Below are 14,725 nucleotides of genomic sequence, written 5' to 3' on the forward strand. Positions count from 1 at the left end.
TTTGTTTTTCTGTTGCAAATTTAGCCTTGTGGTTCTTTTGGAAGCTTACATATGTTAATAAACTGGTTTTTAGAGAGAGATCGGCCACCGAGAAATTTTATACATTTCAAGGCAAACTTGATTTGAAAAAAAGTGACAATTTATGCAAAGTAAGGCTATTATGTGGAGAATGTGTTCGGAGAATGATATTCAGTACCTATACAAAACTTTCACAATTCCGCAATGAAAAGAAGCACTCCATCGTAAACTAAATTCACTGTAAACTACATTGCATCTGCAAAATTGTAAACTCCGTTTATTTCTGTTTCTTCAATTAATGTTAATATATATGAAGTGAGCACAGCATGCTTCAAGAGGCATTCCAGTGTCTAATCTTGCATATTCCACGACGATTTTCTGCAAATGAGTTGCGAATAGACTGCAACATAGCACGGACAGCAGGAACGTGACCCAATTCTTCATGCAGCTCCTGCAGAATAAGCTTACAATGAGAAATCCACCCTAAGGAAGAAATAGACAAACACAAATAATACCACTTCTGCGATCCTTTCTTCTAAAGACCCCGCATTCGCATCAACGCGCATGAATAAGTTTCGATAAGCTGTTCTCAGGTTTCTGATCTGAAACATTACCCAAAAAATTTGTTTAGTGGTGATGAAAATATAATTAAAGCAACTAAATTTAAAAAGTGATAAACCTCTGCACTGCTGAATCCACACCGTGTAAGGCCCACTAAATTAAGACCACGAAGCTCTGCTCTTTCTCCGGCTACCATCACGTACGTTGGAACATCTTGGGTAACCTTCATTTATGTAAGAACATCACACTGAAGTTGCATACCTCAGTAATTCTAGATCATTTTGGCAATGTAAAAAGGTATTTGCTTAACCAGTTCTTCAATAAGGGTATATTAACAGAAAAACCTACCACAGAACCACCACCAAGAAAAGAGTACGAACCAATATGACAGAATTGGTGCACAACAGTTGCACCTGCAGTGTGAACATTGTCCTCCAATGCAAAGAGTTTTAGTTGATTTTCTAAATTCCATGCTTAAAACACAACAAAATAACAAACATATTTTATCATAAAAGAATGATTTAGGTTTTAAAAACTTACTTCCACTTCCACATGCCCAGCTAGAAGAGTGTTGTTAGCAAAAATATTGTTGTTACCAATCTTGCAATCATGGGCAATATGACAACTCCCCATTATAAGATTTCCATTACCAATAACCTGATCATATGATCAGGGTGAGTATCAAAAGGTACATGTACTTTTATGACTCCCAAAATTTCTAAGGTTTTTCTTTACTGTAAAAAATTACTTCTCACCGTCCTATCAGTTGATTTTGAAGATCGGTGGATTGAAGTATGTTCCCTAATATCATTATTGTCTCCAACTTCCAGGAAACATTCATCCTCTTGCTGCATGAAAGGCACATTAAAGAGCTTACATCTTTTCCAAAATAAGCCAGACATGAACAACATAATTTTTCTACCCTTAACATGAACACAAACATTGAAAATGATTCATACACAGGTTAATACAGATACACAACATAACCAGTTAATAATGTCCTGCAAATAGCAAGATATTCCGAACAGATAGATATGTTGACAACTCTCACAAATTGCACCCACAAAGAAATGTAGCACATCGGCAAACAGTAACGAAGTCACAAAGGAAAAATAATGAGTTCTACTGCCAGAAAAGGACAACGTAATACATGAATCAAAATCAATCATGCACTTTGTCCAAATAGCTAGCCTTTTACTATGTCTAGATCCTCAACATGGTATTGAAGAGCACACTAGTCTGATGTATCCATCCTTCAAACACAATGAACTTTCAAGTCGAGGGTCGAGTCAATGATTTAATTAATACCATTGCTATGCCTTTCTGAACAAGCTTAAGCTTAATTATTGTGTCCAGAATAAAAACAAACTGTAATAATTGAATAAGACTGCTTATTAAAGTTGGAAGAAAAAGAAATTAAATCAATCTGCTTTGCTAGAATGCATCTCTGTGAAGCAAAATTTACAGTAAAACATTTGGGGTTTGAAACCAGTTAATTAAGAATGGGTTGAAAAAATAACAAATTGGAATGCAACTCAAGGAAGAGAAGAACAAAAGAAATTGAAAACAGAAAGGCATTTTAAAACTTCAAGCAAATTAAAAGAGATAAAAGTGCGTCCAAACCATACTTAAGGCTTTGTTTCTAGAAAAATATAAAATCTTTCAATACTTCTGCAAAGACCTTGTCAGGATTTTACAGGTAGAAATACTGAAAGTCAAACACTTTTTGTAGACTTTTCTTGAGCACTACATATTCTTCCTGACTAAAGAAATATTCAACCTCATATCTATAACACAATAAACAATGAGACCATGATTCTGAATTCAATGATCAGGTTCTATGGAATGACTGTGTATGTTAACAAGACAGTTACCAAAGTCAATGAAAAATCCATGAAACTACAAAAAAAATATAAAAACATCACCCGGTTTATGTGAAGCATACCTTGTATTTCAGGTCTTGAGGTTTGACACCAATCACAGCATGATATCCTATTGAGTTATTGCTTCCAATGACGGTGCGTCCAGGATAATCATCACCAACAACAGCACCACTATCATATAATGGTACAAAAAAGAAGTATTCAGAAGTGCAAAACCTTATCTGAAACAGTGATCTTAGGTATGAATCCTAAACTCACGTCATCAACGTGCAATTGTCCCCCAACTCTGTACTTCCAGAAACATGGCTTCCAGGATAAAGTCGACAACCATTCCCCAGCTTTGCAGAGGAGCCAACAGAACAAAAGGGACCAATCGAAACACCCTGAGCACAACATTTGGTTAGGAAGTGAAAATATGTTTGATTAATGCACAACATTGGATTAATAAAGTGCGTGCGATACACATTAAGTGTGGAGAAACAGAATTTGAAGTACCCAATAGAAATTGAGTAGAAAAGGAGGAAACTTTGGTTGAAGCAATAAAGGGAGAAAGTGTAAGGAAGAAGTACTTGACCGATGACGGCATCAGGGTGAACGGCGGCAGTAGGGTGGATAAGACTTGGTTTTGTGAGTGTGGAAGTGTGAACCCGGTTCGTCTCTGCGTAGCTCGCACAAACAACTCACGGTGAAAGCAGAAACAGAGAAATTTGAATGAATTGAGTGAATAGGGAACATACGAGAGGAGAAGAAGAAGAAGCGAGAGTGATGGAGCGCAGAAGAAAGGGAAAAGCGGCAGCGACTGCGTGCTTTCAGGAACGACCACGACATCTTTGCTTTCCAACATCACCACACTATTTCTCCATCATCGGAGTTTTCAAAAAGGGGTTATATATATATATATATATATATATATATATATATATATATATATATATATATATATATATATATTCCAACCTTTTTCACAATACTTTTAATCCAAATGTTTAATCTAAACAAATCTTAAGACAATGTTTATTTAAGATTGTTTCATGTTAAACTTAGATTGTTCCTAATACTCTATTTCCGCTAAGACTATTTCTGCAAAAACTAATTATAACTTGTTTCAAAAAAATAAATATTATCTGTTTTTCTTTTTACTAATTACTGTTGTTTAAGAATTCACAACTTCTTTCTCAGTAGTATTATGCTTGCGAATGAACTCAATTTAACCTTTTAAATTTTTTTATTGATAAATATTAGTTGTTAGATACATCATTACGATATTACTTTAATGTACATAATTTTTTAAAGTAAAAGCTTAATTAAAAGAAGTTAAATTTATGAGAAATTTAAAAGTTAAATTATTTCTTTAAATCAAATTGTATTTAAGAGTAGGAGTGGAAAGTGTAAATATGAGTATAGATTTCACCAAACATGCATTTTATTTGAGTTCAAAAACACACACAAGAAAAAAAAAACCTCTTCAATTCATTGGCAAACAAATAAAAGCACTAAGAAAATGAATTGTTTATAAAAGACAATAAAAGTCAAAATTCAAGTTCGTTGATTATTAAGAACAATATGAATAACTTCATCAAAATCCATGTTTCGACTTCATCACGATCCACCACACAGCTTCACCTTAAACTTTCTCAATTCTTCTTCATTCTTTTGGACTTTTCAAAACATAACCTTCTAACATCTGGAGTACCTGTAGGAGAGAAACATAATTCAAAGAACTATAGATTAATTTAAGAGGAACCAATGCAATAAAATATAATTTAAAAAAAAAAAAAACATAATGTTTCAACCTGAGACATTGATGGCCTTAAATGAGGACCGTGTTGGATGCATAAAATGGAACATTGCAGCATGCGACGAAGTTCTTCATTAATGCTGCAGTTTCTTATTCTTGGGTCCACAACTTCATCAATGTCACCTCGCTCAACCAAACCCTATCCAAATATCTGAACTCACTATATTGTTTCACATATTCTGAATATGATGAACTGTAAAAAGCTTACCCATTCATGGAGGCATTGCTGGTTTCTATCCAAAGCTTTGCATCCAGTAAGAAGCTCCAGTAATAGCACCCCGAATGAGTAAACATCAGTTTTTTCAGTGATTTCACCATTTTCAGTATATTCTGGAGCCAAATACCTATGCATGTGCATGCAACACCAACTTTTCATCATCACTTTCCAAAACTAATCAGAGACAAAATCAAAATTTTCTTCAAATACTGCTACTGCTTTATACTATTACCCGAGTCTTCCCATCACCGTGCTTTCCACAACCCTTATTTCTCCATTGGTATGACATTTCATAAGCCCAAAATTTCCCACCTGAATCCATTTGTCACAGTTAGCTGAATCAATATTATCAGAAACCAAGATTCTTGGTATTTGCATAGGCAAGTGACACAGCAGCAAACAGAAGAACAAGGACTAAAAAGTGATGAAGTTACTAGTTCTGATAAAACTAAAACATAGATCATTGTAAAATTAATAAAGAGTAATTGAACTTGGACATACTAATGCATCAAAGTCATGAGTAAGGAAGATATTGCAGGGTCTAATGTCGCTGTGCACAATACAACCCACTCTACACTCTTCATGAAGGTACCTCAACCCACGAGCTACTCCCAGAGCAATTTTCTTGCGTGCAGACCAATTCAATACATTTTCATTCTTTTCTGCAAGAACCATATTGTTGAGATTTTAATATGCATATTCTTATTAACTACAGTAACATAATTGCACCTTCTAAGACGTACAAAATATGCCAAAAAGCTTTGCAAACCAGAAAACTTTAATCTGTGCAAGTTTTTGTAATGCAAAAGGTTCTTTTTTAACTTGTGTAAATAAAGACTGAAGCTTGCCATTTTCTATATACATGGACTATTGAATAGTTTGAAATTCAAAATATTTACCATGAAGATGAGAATATAGAGATCCATTGCAGATATATTCATAAACCAGAATTTTTCTTCCATATTCCATGCAAAACCCAATCAGCATCACAACATTACGATGTTGTGTGCAGCTTAAGACCTCAACTTCTGACCAAAATTCTTCATCACCTTGAGTACCAGCTAATTTATACTGCTTGATAGCAACATTTTGGCCATCAGATAGGACTCCACGGTGTACAGAACCAACCTCACTTTCTGCCAAAAAATTTTCCTGTGAAAATCCAGCAGTGGCAAGTTTCAGTTCAGCAAACGTAAACCATCTTGGAGGGTTCCCAAACAAAGGTGCCTTATGCTGACAAATAGAGCACAATGGAGGAGATGCAGTAGTGGCATTTGGGCCTAGAGAAATTGCTTCTCTAACACTTCTACTTATGTTCACATCAATTTTACAATTAAGCACTCCTAAGACAGCTTCATGATCCAATGCTTCTGTGGGAGAAACCAGAACCTGGTTGATGTTAATGTTTTTTGAAAAATCGTCATCAGCACAAATTGCATTTGAAATCCATGGCTGAAAATATGAGCCGCAGGATGACAAACTCATAATAATTTCACTCTCTGAATTGGATACAGGTTCCTCCAGATTTTTCACCTCGTTCTGAGAAAAGGGTAATGGTGTTCCAGTGATACTAGCAGTCTTTGACCCTTGTTTTACACTACTTGCAGGAGTAACAATTGGACCCTTAATTGTATCTTCGTGTTCAGACTTGCCTTTGAAGTTTCTTGGAAATGCATTGTGCTCCATAGCTGTTGAAAGGATCAAATTCAATCGCAGAACGTTTGGCCCAGATCGCTCCATGACTACAACACTGCAATTGAGCCCCTCCATGCAGTATTTCTTTTCATTTTTCAATTTTCTGTAAACATTTGTGCGTAAATAGAAATGAATTGGCGTTACATGCACAAAGAACATGTTCATTACATTATTTCTTACCTGTCCAATATTACCCAGCTTGATTTGGCTCTCTTGGCTTCAGCAGCCACTGCTCCACAAAAAGAACCAGAAAGAATTTTGATTCTGATCTTTATCTATTTAAATGTTGACAGATCAGAGAAGCAGAATGTTAGCACATAGTGAAAAACCGAAACATTTTTTAGTTATTGAAAGGCTATGATTTAACCTTCTCTGGATCATAAAACTGATGAAGTTGAAGCACCATTTGAGAACATGAATTCACAAAAACTTGTCTTTGATCTGAGACAGTTCCTAAACGGGATCTCCACTGAGTAGTGATACAATCTGTAGCAAAAGCAAGCCCAGAGAGACCCAGTGCCCTGATGTCTGAAGTGAAGACAAAACAAAACACAGTTAATAACATCGTTGTTAGTGCCAAAAAGAACATGTCTTAGGATAATGTCAGCATCTTTGAATATGGAATCATTATTAATAACAGAAGAAAATAATGAAGTGACATGAAAGAAGTACTTGAGCAGAAAACCGGAATGACACCCAGAAGCTTAATAGAATCTCCTGGTTGAACAACATTAGTCAAAGCCCACATCAAACCACTCCTTGAAACTTGTTCTTTGGTTGCTTCAACTGCAACAACCACCACTTTCCCTCTCAATTCACCCCAACCTTTCTTTCTGTAACAATCCTTTTGCCTCATTTCAACTATTACCATGGAAATCACTAAACAATTAGTGCATGCATGGAGCCTGTTTTAGAGAAGAGAAGCTTCAAAAATCAGAGATCAGAAATGAATATAAGAAATATAGAATGGCCAAAGCCATGTAGAATTGATTATGGTATTTCCATTTTGTTTGATTTGGCAGATGCAATAAGCCAACAAAAGATATTTACTTAGAGTCTACAAGAGCTATTCATTATATAATTTGAAAGATTGATGTGATAATTTGTGTGGCCGAATTGGAACAGAGAATGGACTATTTTCGGTCCAATTGAATTGATTTGACCTATTTCATAACAATTTTACTAACCTCATATTTGTTAATGAATTAATTAATGAAAAACTATCATAGTGATTATTTATTCTCTTTAAAGATTATTCTCCTTCCATTAACTGGTGCACGACTCACCTTCCTTCTTTTGTAAGAAACGGTCGATTAGATTATGAGTTTTGTTTTAATTAAGAACTGAACTAAACATTTTTAATGAATGAAAGGTTAAAATTACTAATATAATATCAATGATTAAAATGAATATTCTTCCCGATTTTATCTCATTTATTCCCAATGTTTACTTTAAAAACATGATTTATTGTCATTAATTAGTCAAAAAGAACAAATAGTAACTTAGTAATAAAAGAATAGTTAGTTATTTACCATCAGATTGAGAGTATTTATATGCGTTAAATAAAATCCAATAATTCTGATCAACTAAAATTTATACCATCTTTGTAATTAAAACCTTTTCATGTTCCCTAAAATTGTAAATTTCTCTATTCATTAAACCCAAAAACAAGTTCACGTCAAAAGTCCGTTATGCCCACCATTATAAATAATTTGAAAATAGAGAATAAAATTGAAAAAAAAAAAACACCAAAGAGATGTATCCTATATATAGATAAATGAACTAATATATACAAATACACAATTTTGAAAATAATAAATTAAAATTCTCATGATGGCACAAATTTAAATTTGTACCAGTAAAAAAAAAGTATATTTAATAAATCTCTACTAATTATTTATCATACTTTACATATTGCAACGGTAAAAAATAATTATTGGTCAAAATTTATTTTAAATTATTTAATATTATTATAATGAAAACCATCAAACTGCCACAATAATAAAAACATATTATAATGTATACATTAATAATGTGAATTAGTTTTGTGATGAATTTAATCACAAACTTGCATATAAAATAAATTTTATAACAATTATATTAATTAAATGTCATACTAACTTTCATCTCTAATTGATTAATGTACAATTATTAACTAAAATAAATAATGAGCAGGGCCATACGATAGAAGAGGGCACTTTGGTCAATAAAATAGTAAAAAGAAACGTTGTATTTGGAAGCTTTAAATGGAAGAAACAAAAAAGCAGCATCATCAACGGCCATAACTCATCCACGGCGTGTGTGACGGCGCTATTCGGTGATGGTGGCGTTGGTCAACACAAGATTGAAGAGGGAACAATGCAACCGCACAAAACACGATTCCAGCTTCTCCCATTGGAAGGTTTTAATTTGTGCTTTCTTATGTTAATGTTTTTTAATGATGTGAATCTGTGTTTATTTTTCTTTCTGTTAACAAAATCCGCAATTTCCGACTAGAAGTAGAGGAGACGGTTAATAACTGTTTGATTTGACGAGGTTGTTGTGGACATGGAATGTGGAGTGGAGTGGACCTTTCAACTGTTCATGTTACGAGTTGCTTTTGCTTTGATTTCAGATACTGATTGGGCCTTCTGATTGGGAAGATCATTCCAAAGGAAAGGAAGGGTGTGCAAGATACAGGATCCATAATCTTCCTCAGGAATCAAATCCAGGGGTGTATGAGCTTGGAATTGCTGTGATCAATGGTGGTTTGGGGCGTGAAATTTCCAAGCTTGCCCCTCATTCTCACCGCATAGTGGTGGTTTACCTTGGACAAGCTGATAATGTGAGAACAAGACTCCAACGTTATGGCAGAACAGGTGCTCATCTGCACAGTGGCTGTTCGAATGGTTCTTCTCCCCAAAAGGGGCGCCCCTTGTTTGAGGAAGTGTTTTCACAAGGATTCTCAATCGTTTATAGATGGGCTCCTGTAAGTACATATCTCACATTTCATGTGATTTTCTTTTTCTAAGTTATAAGATCAAGATGCTTTGCTTTCCAATGAACATTCTTGACTTGTTGTATTTCTGTCCCCAAAGCTAGATCACTATTGCCTTCAACATCTTATGCCTAATTCACACAAGTCCTTATTGGCGTGTTTGGATTCACTTTCGGTGATGTTAGAATCACTTTAACATACCAATTACATTAATTTTTGGTAATGCTCTCATGTTTGATTTTACATTGAGGAATTGGTCCATGTTGCAGAATTGATTTTGAGTTGAAACAACTTTAGGTGGTTTTGTATGTTGGCTAATTTTCCTACTGAGTTTTGCTGCCAACTTATTTTTAGAATAAAAACGCATTTAAACATACAACACATAATTTCAAAATATATTTTGCAAGCGCTTACTTAAAAACGTCATAAGAGTAGTATGACATAAAGAAAGGATTTATGTGTACTTGGATTCCAAATTTCTTTAGTTACAAATTACAGATTTTCAGAGCTCATTATTACGAGAAGTCCTTGGTCATGGCTGGGCTTAGTATTTGTTGGGTTATGTTTCATATGTTTTGATTATAGTCATTGAGAGATTGTAGTTCTAGATATATATATGATATTGGTCTTACACATATAAGTCTTTTGATATTACTTTTATCCAAAAACCTTAAGGTAATAGTGTTATGGGTCTTTATTCTTATATAGTGTTTAACTTTATCTATTGTATCTAATGTAGAACTTTCACTCATATTTAGACTATTCCCAACAGTATCTGATGAAGTGATGAAAATTCTTATTTGGGAAATACGGTTAACAGAACTATATACTTGACGTGGATTAATGCGTTTTTTGTGAAATTTTGTACTCAAGATTGAAGAAATGCGCATTTGTATTTTACATAATAAGAAATGCCAAGTTTTCATGAGCAAACCATGCTTTTATGTTGAGCAGATGCAAAACAAGGAAGATGCCCTGCGAACAGAAGCTCAGCTGCTCAGTACATTTGATTATGCATGGAACACAAGCAGTAATGGAATCCGTAGACCTGAAGAAATTCTTCAAAAGCTTCAAAAAATTGCTTCAGCCACTAGAACACTTTCAGATGTGGCCAAAGTGCTACTACCATTTACTCAGAAGCAAGTGGGCATCCGAATTAAATCAAGCAAGGCACCTCAGGCAGATGACAAGTTAGATAAAGCGGACAATGAGAGCTATAATTTCCTATCTCGGGTATTCAGTTTTAACAGATCACGTCCTAGGATAGTTCAAAGTGTCACTGGTTTCGTTCAGGAACAGGAGAATGCTAAAATATGTGGAGTGGCATTGGATGATGGTTTGATTTGTCAAAGGCCACCAGCTGAGAAAAGATTGAGGTGTCCCGAACACAAAGGAATGAGAGCTAATGTTTCCATTGCCGAAGCAACCAGGGTTCCCAAGTCAGAGAGCAATATTGATGAAAGTCTGACAGACACCAATGTATGTGGAATCATCTTAAATGATGGCTCTACCTGTAGAAGGCAACCAGTTAAAGGAAGGAAAAGGTGCCATGAGCATAAAGGGAGGAGAGTTGGTGCATTTGTTCAAAATAAAGGCAATGGATACAGATACCAAAATGTCAGCTATGATGTAAAAAATTCTCTACAAACACTGGTAGGGAGTCCTGTTGATGAGAGTATATCAAACACAGATATATGTGGAATCATCTTAAATGATGGCTCTGCTTGTACAAGACAACCAGTTAAAGGAAGAAAAAGGTGCCATGAGCACAAAGGAAGAAGAATTCATGCATCCTTTCATGTAAATCAGAAATAACTGGCACTGCAGAATTTCTGCATAACAAGTGTCATGCTTAATCACCACAATGAGTTAGTTGAAGTTTAGACAGAGACTGTTGCTGCTAGCTGATGACCTGCTAGAAGATGGGTTTAGATGCTAGACTTGGAGTGTCATAACTGAACAGCTGATATCTATTTAAAAGGCAAACCACCAGTTGTAGGTAAAAAAAAATTCTTGCAGCAGAAAATGCATTGATCAGATGCTGGAAGGGTGAAATATGTTTGTATTATTAGGGAAATTTCACTTATAATTCTCTGAAGGCAAGGAAGTATGTAATAGTAGTTGTTTCCCATTGTTGTTGTATTGTAGGAATAGCGATTGTTTATTATGGTCAGAAATGTGCTCTGTTTTCCTGCAGCAGCATCAAAGTACAAGTTTATAGATATGTTAAACCATTGTATTCTTTTAGCACTTAAGATTACAAAAATGCAGACAGAGATTTAAACCATCAAGTTGATTGAGGCCTATATATATACGCTAATTATGAGTCAATGTGGTTTGTATGGCCAATATTAAGAAAGTTATGCTTCTACCTTGAATGGAAAATAAATGAATCTTCCTTCCTGGAAAAATCGGTTTCTGCATCCTATCATAGTTATTTTATCAACAAAGTTCAATGCATTTAGCAGATAACTAAGTAATGCTCATGATATTTAAAAAATTTTAAGAGATTGAAATATTTTTTGAAAAATTTAAGCATCTAAGATTCTATCTCTTCATAATGTATAAAAACATAGTTAAACTCAATATTTATTATAAATTTTATGTGAGAAAGATCACACTTACAAGAAAGAGGTAGTGTGTTGTTTACTGAGATGGATTAGTAGTCAAGGGTGAAAAGTTATTTCATCATTTAGTTTGTAAATATAAAGATGAAACGTGATTGATGATGAAGAATTATGATTAATTACATTACATTATTAACCATATCCCCATACTTAAAAAATTCTTCAAATGGGTTTCTAAATATTAGTATGATATATCAACTTTTAATTGATAGGTATTCAAATAAGAATCTATTTATATAATTTTATCAATAAGTATAACACTGTATAATGAAGATATATACATAATAGTATTACAAATAGAAAATATAGTTTATATTAAATTTGACCATATATATGTCAAACAAAAAGGGTTCAATTCTATTAAATCAATATCCACATTTAGTTTTCATCTCATTTTTTTTTATAAAGTAAGTTCTTTATATTATCCACAAAAGTAAGTGAATTTTCTCCATCTTACCACACTTTAAAGTGTAGAAAATATAGAAAGTAAGATTCGATAATAATCTGTCATTTCTTTCCAAACGATAAAATAAAAGAGTATTTGATTCATTTTATTATAAAAGTATAAATAATAGAGTAATATGTTTATTTCATTTTATTATGTTCTGGTGTCTTTCAATTCATTATTTATTATTATTTAAAACATAGTTAAAAATCTATATGAAAATAAAAAAATGTTAATTTAAATTATTAAATTCTTGTAATTTATTATATTTAGAAGATGCATACAAATATTACCGTGGGAGTTATTTTTTCATAAAGTGAACTACGTACATTAATTTCTAGTAACTTTTTAAATTTTATTATAAATCATTTAGATTAAAGTAGACAAATCATGTGAGTTGCTTAAGAATTTATGTAACTTATTGAAGTGATAAAAAAAAGTTTTTACAACGGGAATGTATTATTTCTTCAAAAAGTAACTTTCTTTATATATATGTTGTGTCTTGTAAACAGGACACATATGTAATATTCGACCACTTTATTATGTAAAATGGTAAAAAACATAATTTGAATTGAAAAAAAAAATACAAGATTATCTTGAATTTTGTAAAAAAGAAAAGAATTATTAATCTATTTTGCCACGACAGATAGTGTCGGAGCGATAAATTAAATTTGAGGGCGAAAAACAGATATTTTGTTTTCCGATAGCTTCAACGCTACCCGAAAGCATGGAGCTCAAACTCCACGCATCAATGGCTGCTGTGGGATCCATTTCACGCGCAGCAAACTCCGTCGTGTTCACCCATTCCTCTACCTCCGTTCCTATCTGCACCTACGCGGTTCCTGATTCCAGCAGGCGTCGAAACGGCAACAACACTAGTCGTTCCGCTTACAAAACCCCTCCTTTGCGTAAGGGGAACCATCCCATAGAACCCAAATCGAAGCTCGATCAACAAAACCAAAACGCCTCATTACCCTTGAATGTGGACTTGGTGGCCCTGTGTGAAGAGGGTAAGCACGATCAAGTAGTGGAACTCATGGGTCAAGGTGCTGCTGCTGATTACCGCGTTTATCTTGCGCTCTTGAATTTGTGTGAGCGTACAAAGTCGCTTGAATTGGGGAAAAGGGTCCATGAATTCCTGAGAAGGTCGACCTTTCGTGGGGACGTTGAACTGGGCAACAGGTTGATCGGAATGTACAGCAAATGTGGCAGTGTGAAGGATGCACGCCGAGTGTTTGATCAAATGCAGGAGAGAAATACCGCTTCGTGGCATTTGATGATTGGTGGGTACACGGCTAATGGTTTAGCGTGTGATGGTTTATTGGCTTTTCAGAAGATGAAGCAAGCAGGGGTGCCATTTGATGGGGAAACTTTTGAATTGGTTTTGGCTGCATGTGCACAGGCAGAAGCTGTGGAAGAAGGGCTTATACACTTAGAGTCCATGAAGGAGAATGGAATAGTTCCAAGAATGGAGCATTACTTGGAGGTTATTAACATTCTGGGGAATGCTGGTCGATTGAATGAAGCTGAGGAGTTCATTGAGAAGATGCCAATTGAGGTTGGAGCTGAGGCTTGGGAGTCTCTTCGAAATTTTGCGCGAATACATGGAAATTTAGATCTTGAAGATCGTGCAGAGGAGTTGTTAAAGTATCTTGATCCGTCAAAAACCATTACTGATAAACTTCCTATGCCTCCAAGAAAGAAGCAGCATGATATTAACATGCTAGAGGAGAAGAATAGGGTGGCTGAGTATCGGTATTCTATACCGTATAAAGAAGAGACTCATGAGAAATTAGGAGGTTTGAGTGGGCAGATGAGGGAAGCCGGTTATGTGCCGGATACAAGATATGTCCTCCATGACATTGATGAGGAGGAAAAAGAGAAGGCCTTGCAATATCATAGCGAACGTTTGGCAATTGCTTATGGTCTCATCAGTACACCCCCGAGGACGACACTTAGAATCATCAAGAACCTACGTATCTGTGGGGACTGCCACAATGCAATCAAAATTATGTCCAAGATTGTTGGAAGGGAGCTAATTGTTAGGGATAACAAGCGATTCCATCATTTTAAAGATGGAAAATGCTCCTGTGGAGATTATTGGTAGCGTTGGTAAAACTGCTCAACTGTACATACTATTGATGTTGTTATACTACTAGATTGTTTCTTATTTGCAGACAAATATGTAAGGATCAAATTCATAGTCAGGCAGATCAAAGAATTTTTTGTTCCATCAATGAATTGACCTGTGTTTTGTCTCTCTTTGTGGTACGCGATTATTAGTAAAGGTAACAAACAATCGGTATACTTATTTCGAAATGTTTGCTCCAGGAATATGCTATAAAGCGTTCTTAGAAATGTACTTTTAGTGATCTAGAATTTAGATAGCATGTAAATCCTATAGATGGAATATGGAGAGTGTTCCATGTCGCCCCTATAATTTAAGTAGTAACTCTCTAAAGATTAGTCTTTCCTTCCCACAGTATATTGTGATGTTAAATCCT

At 34.5% G+C, this 14,725-nt stretch overlaps 3 protein-coding genes and 1 pseudogene across 7 annotated transcripts; 2 read left to right on the forward strand and 2 right to left on the reverse strand.

Moving 5' to 3' along the window:
• Window positions 1-121: 121 nt before the first annotated feature.
• Window positions 122-3,340, reverse strand: LPXA (bacterial transferase hexapeptide repeat-containing protein). 5 transcript variants are annotated; one of them, XR_014994525.1, is made up of 10 exons: window positions 3,200-3,340; window positions 3,032-3,120; window positions 2,721-2,845; window positions 2,525-2,633; window positions 1,335-1,427; window positions 1,120-1,236; window positions 928-1,011; window positions 720-802; window positions 534-620; window positions 122-469 (listed from the first exon to the last, which is right to left on the reverse strand). XR_014994525.1 is itself a non-coding variant. In XM_028066541.1 (10 exons), the coding sequence occupies exons 1-10, from the start codon at window positions 3,288-3,290 to the stop codon at window positions 350-352; spliced, it is 1,020 nt and encodes a 339-aa protein (XP_027922342.1). In that variant the 5' UTR covers window positions 3,291-3,340; the 3' UTR covers window positions 122-349. The 5 variants fall into 5 exon arrangements, 3 of the variants coding, with proteins under 3 accessions (XP_027922342.1, XP_027922343.1, XP_085528579.1); XM_028066541.1 differs by having other exon boundaries at window positions 698-802; XR_014994526.1 differs by lacking the exon at window positions 928-1,011.
• Window positions 3,341-3,927: 587 nt separating this feature from the next.
• LOC114182477 (inactive protein kinase SELMODRAFT_444075-like) lies at window positions 3,928-7,229 on the reverse strand. Its single transcript, XM_028069354.2, has 9 exons — window positions 6,845-7,229; window positions 6,540-6,700; window positions 6,353-6,447; window positions 5,377-6,275; window positions 4,979-5,139; window positions 4,710-4,789; window positions 4,469-4,604; window positions 4,256-4,399; window positions 3,928-4,155 (listed from the first exon to the last, which is right to left on the reverse strand). The coding sequence occupies exons 1-9, from the start codon at window positions 7,041-7,043 to the stop codon at window positions 4,108-4,110; spliced, it is 1,923 nt and encodes a 640-aa protein (XP_027925155.1). The 5' UTR covers window positions 7,044-7,229; the 3' UTR covers window positions 3,928-4,107.
• Window positions 7,230-8,405: 1,176 nt separating this feature from the next.
• ET2 (effector of transcription2) lies at window positions 8,406-11,440 on the forward strand. The gene is made up of 3 exons (XM_028066651.2): window positions 8,406-8,573; window positions 8,787-9,140; window positions 10,104-11,440. Exons 1-3 carry the CDS (start codon window positions 8,493-8,495, stop codon window positions 10,962-10,964), a joined length of 1,296 nt encoding a protein of 431 aa, XP_027922452.1. The 5' UTR covers window positions 8,406-8,492; the 3' UTR covers window positions 10,965-11,440.
• Window positions 11,441-12,879: 1,439 nt separating this feature from the next.
• On the forward strand, window positions 12,880-14,482 carry LOC114182208 (pentatricopeptide repeat-containing protein At2g15690, mitochondrial pseudogene; annotated as a pseudogene).
• The last annotated feature ends 243 nt before the right edge of the window (window positions 14,483-14,725 follow it).

This window comes from Vigna unguiculata, chromosome 4 (assembly GCF_037176805.1).
Source record: "Vigna unguiculata cultivar grain cowpea cultivar isolate G323 ecotype 2 chromosome 4, ASM3717680v1, whole genome shotgun sequence".
Lineage (NCBI taxonomy): Eukaryota > Viridiplantae > Streptophyta > Magnoliopsida > Fabales > Fabaceae > Vigna > Vigna unguiculata.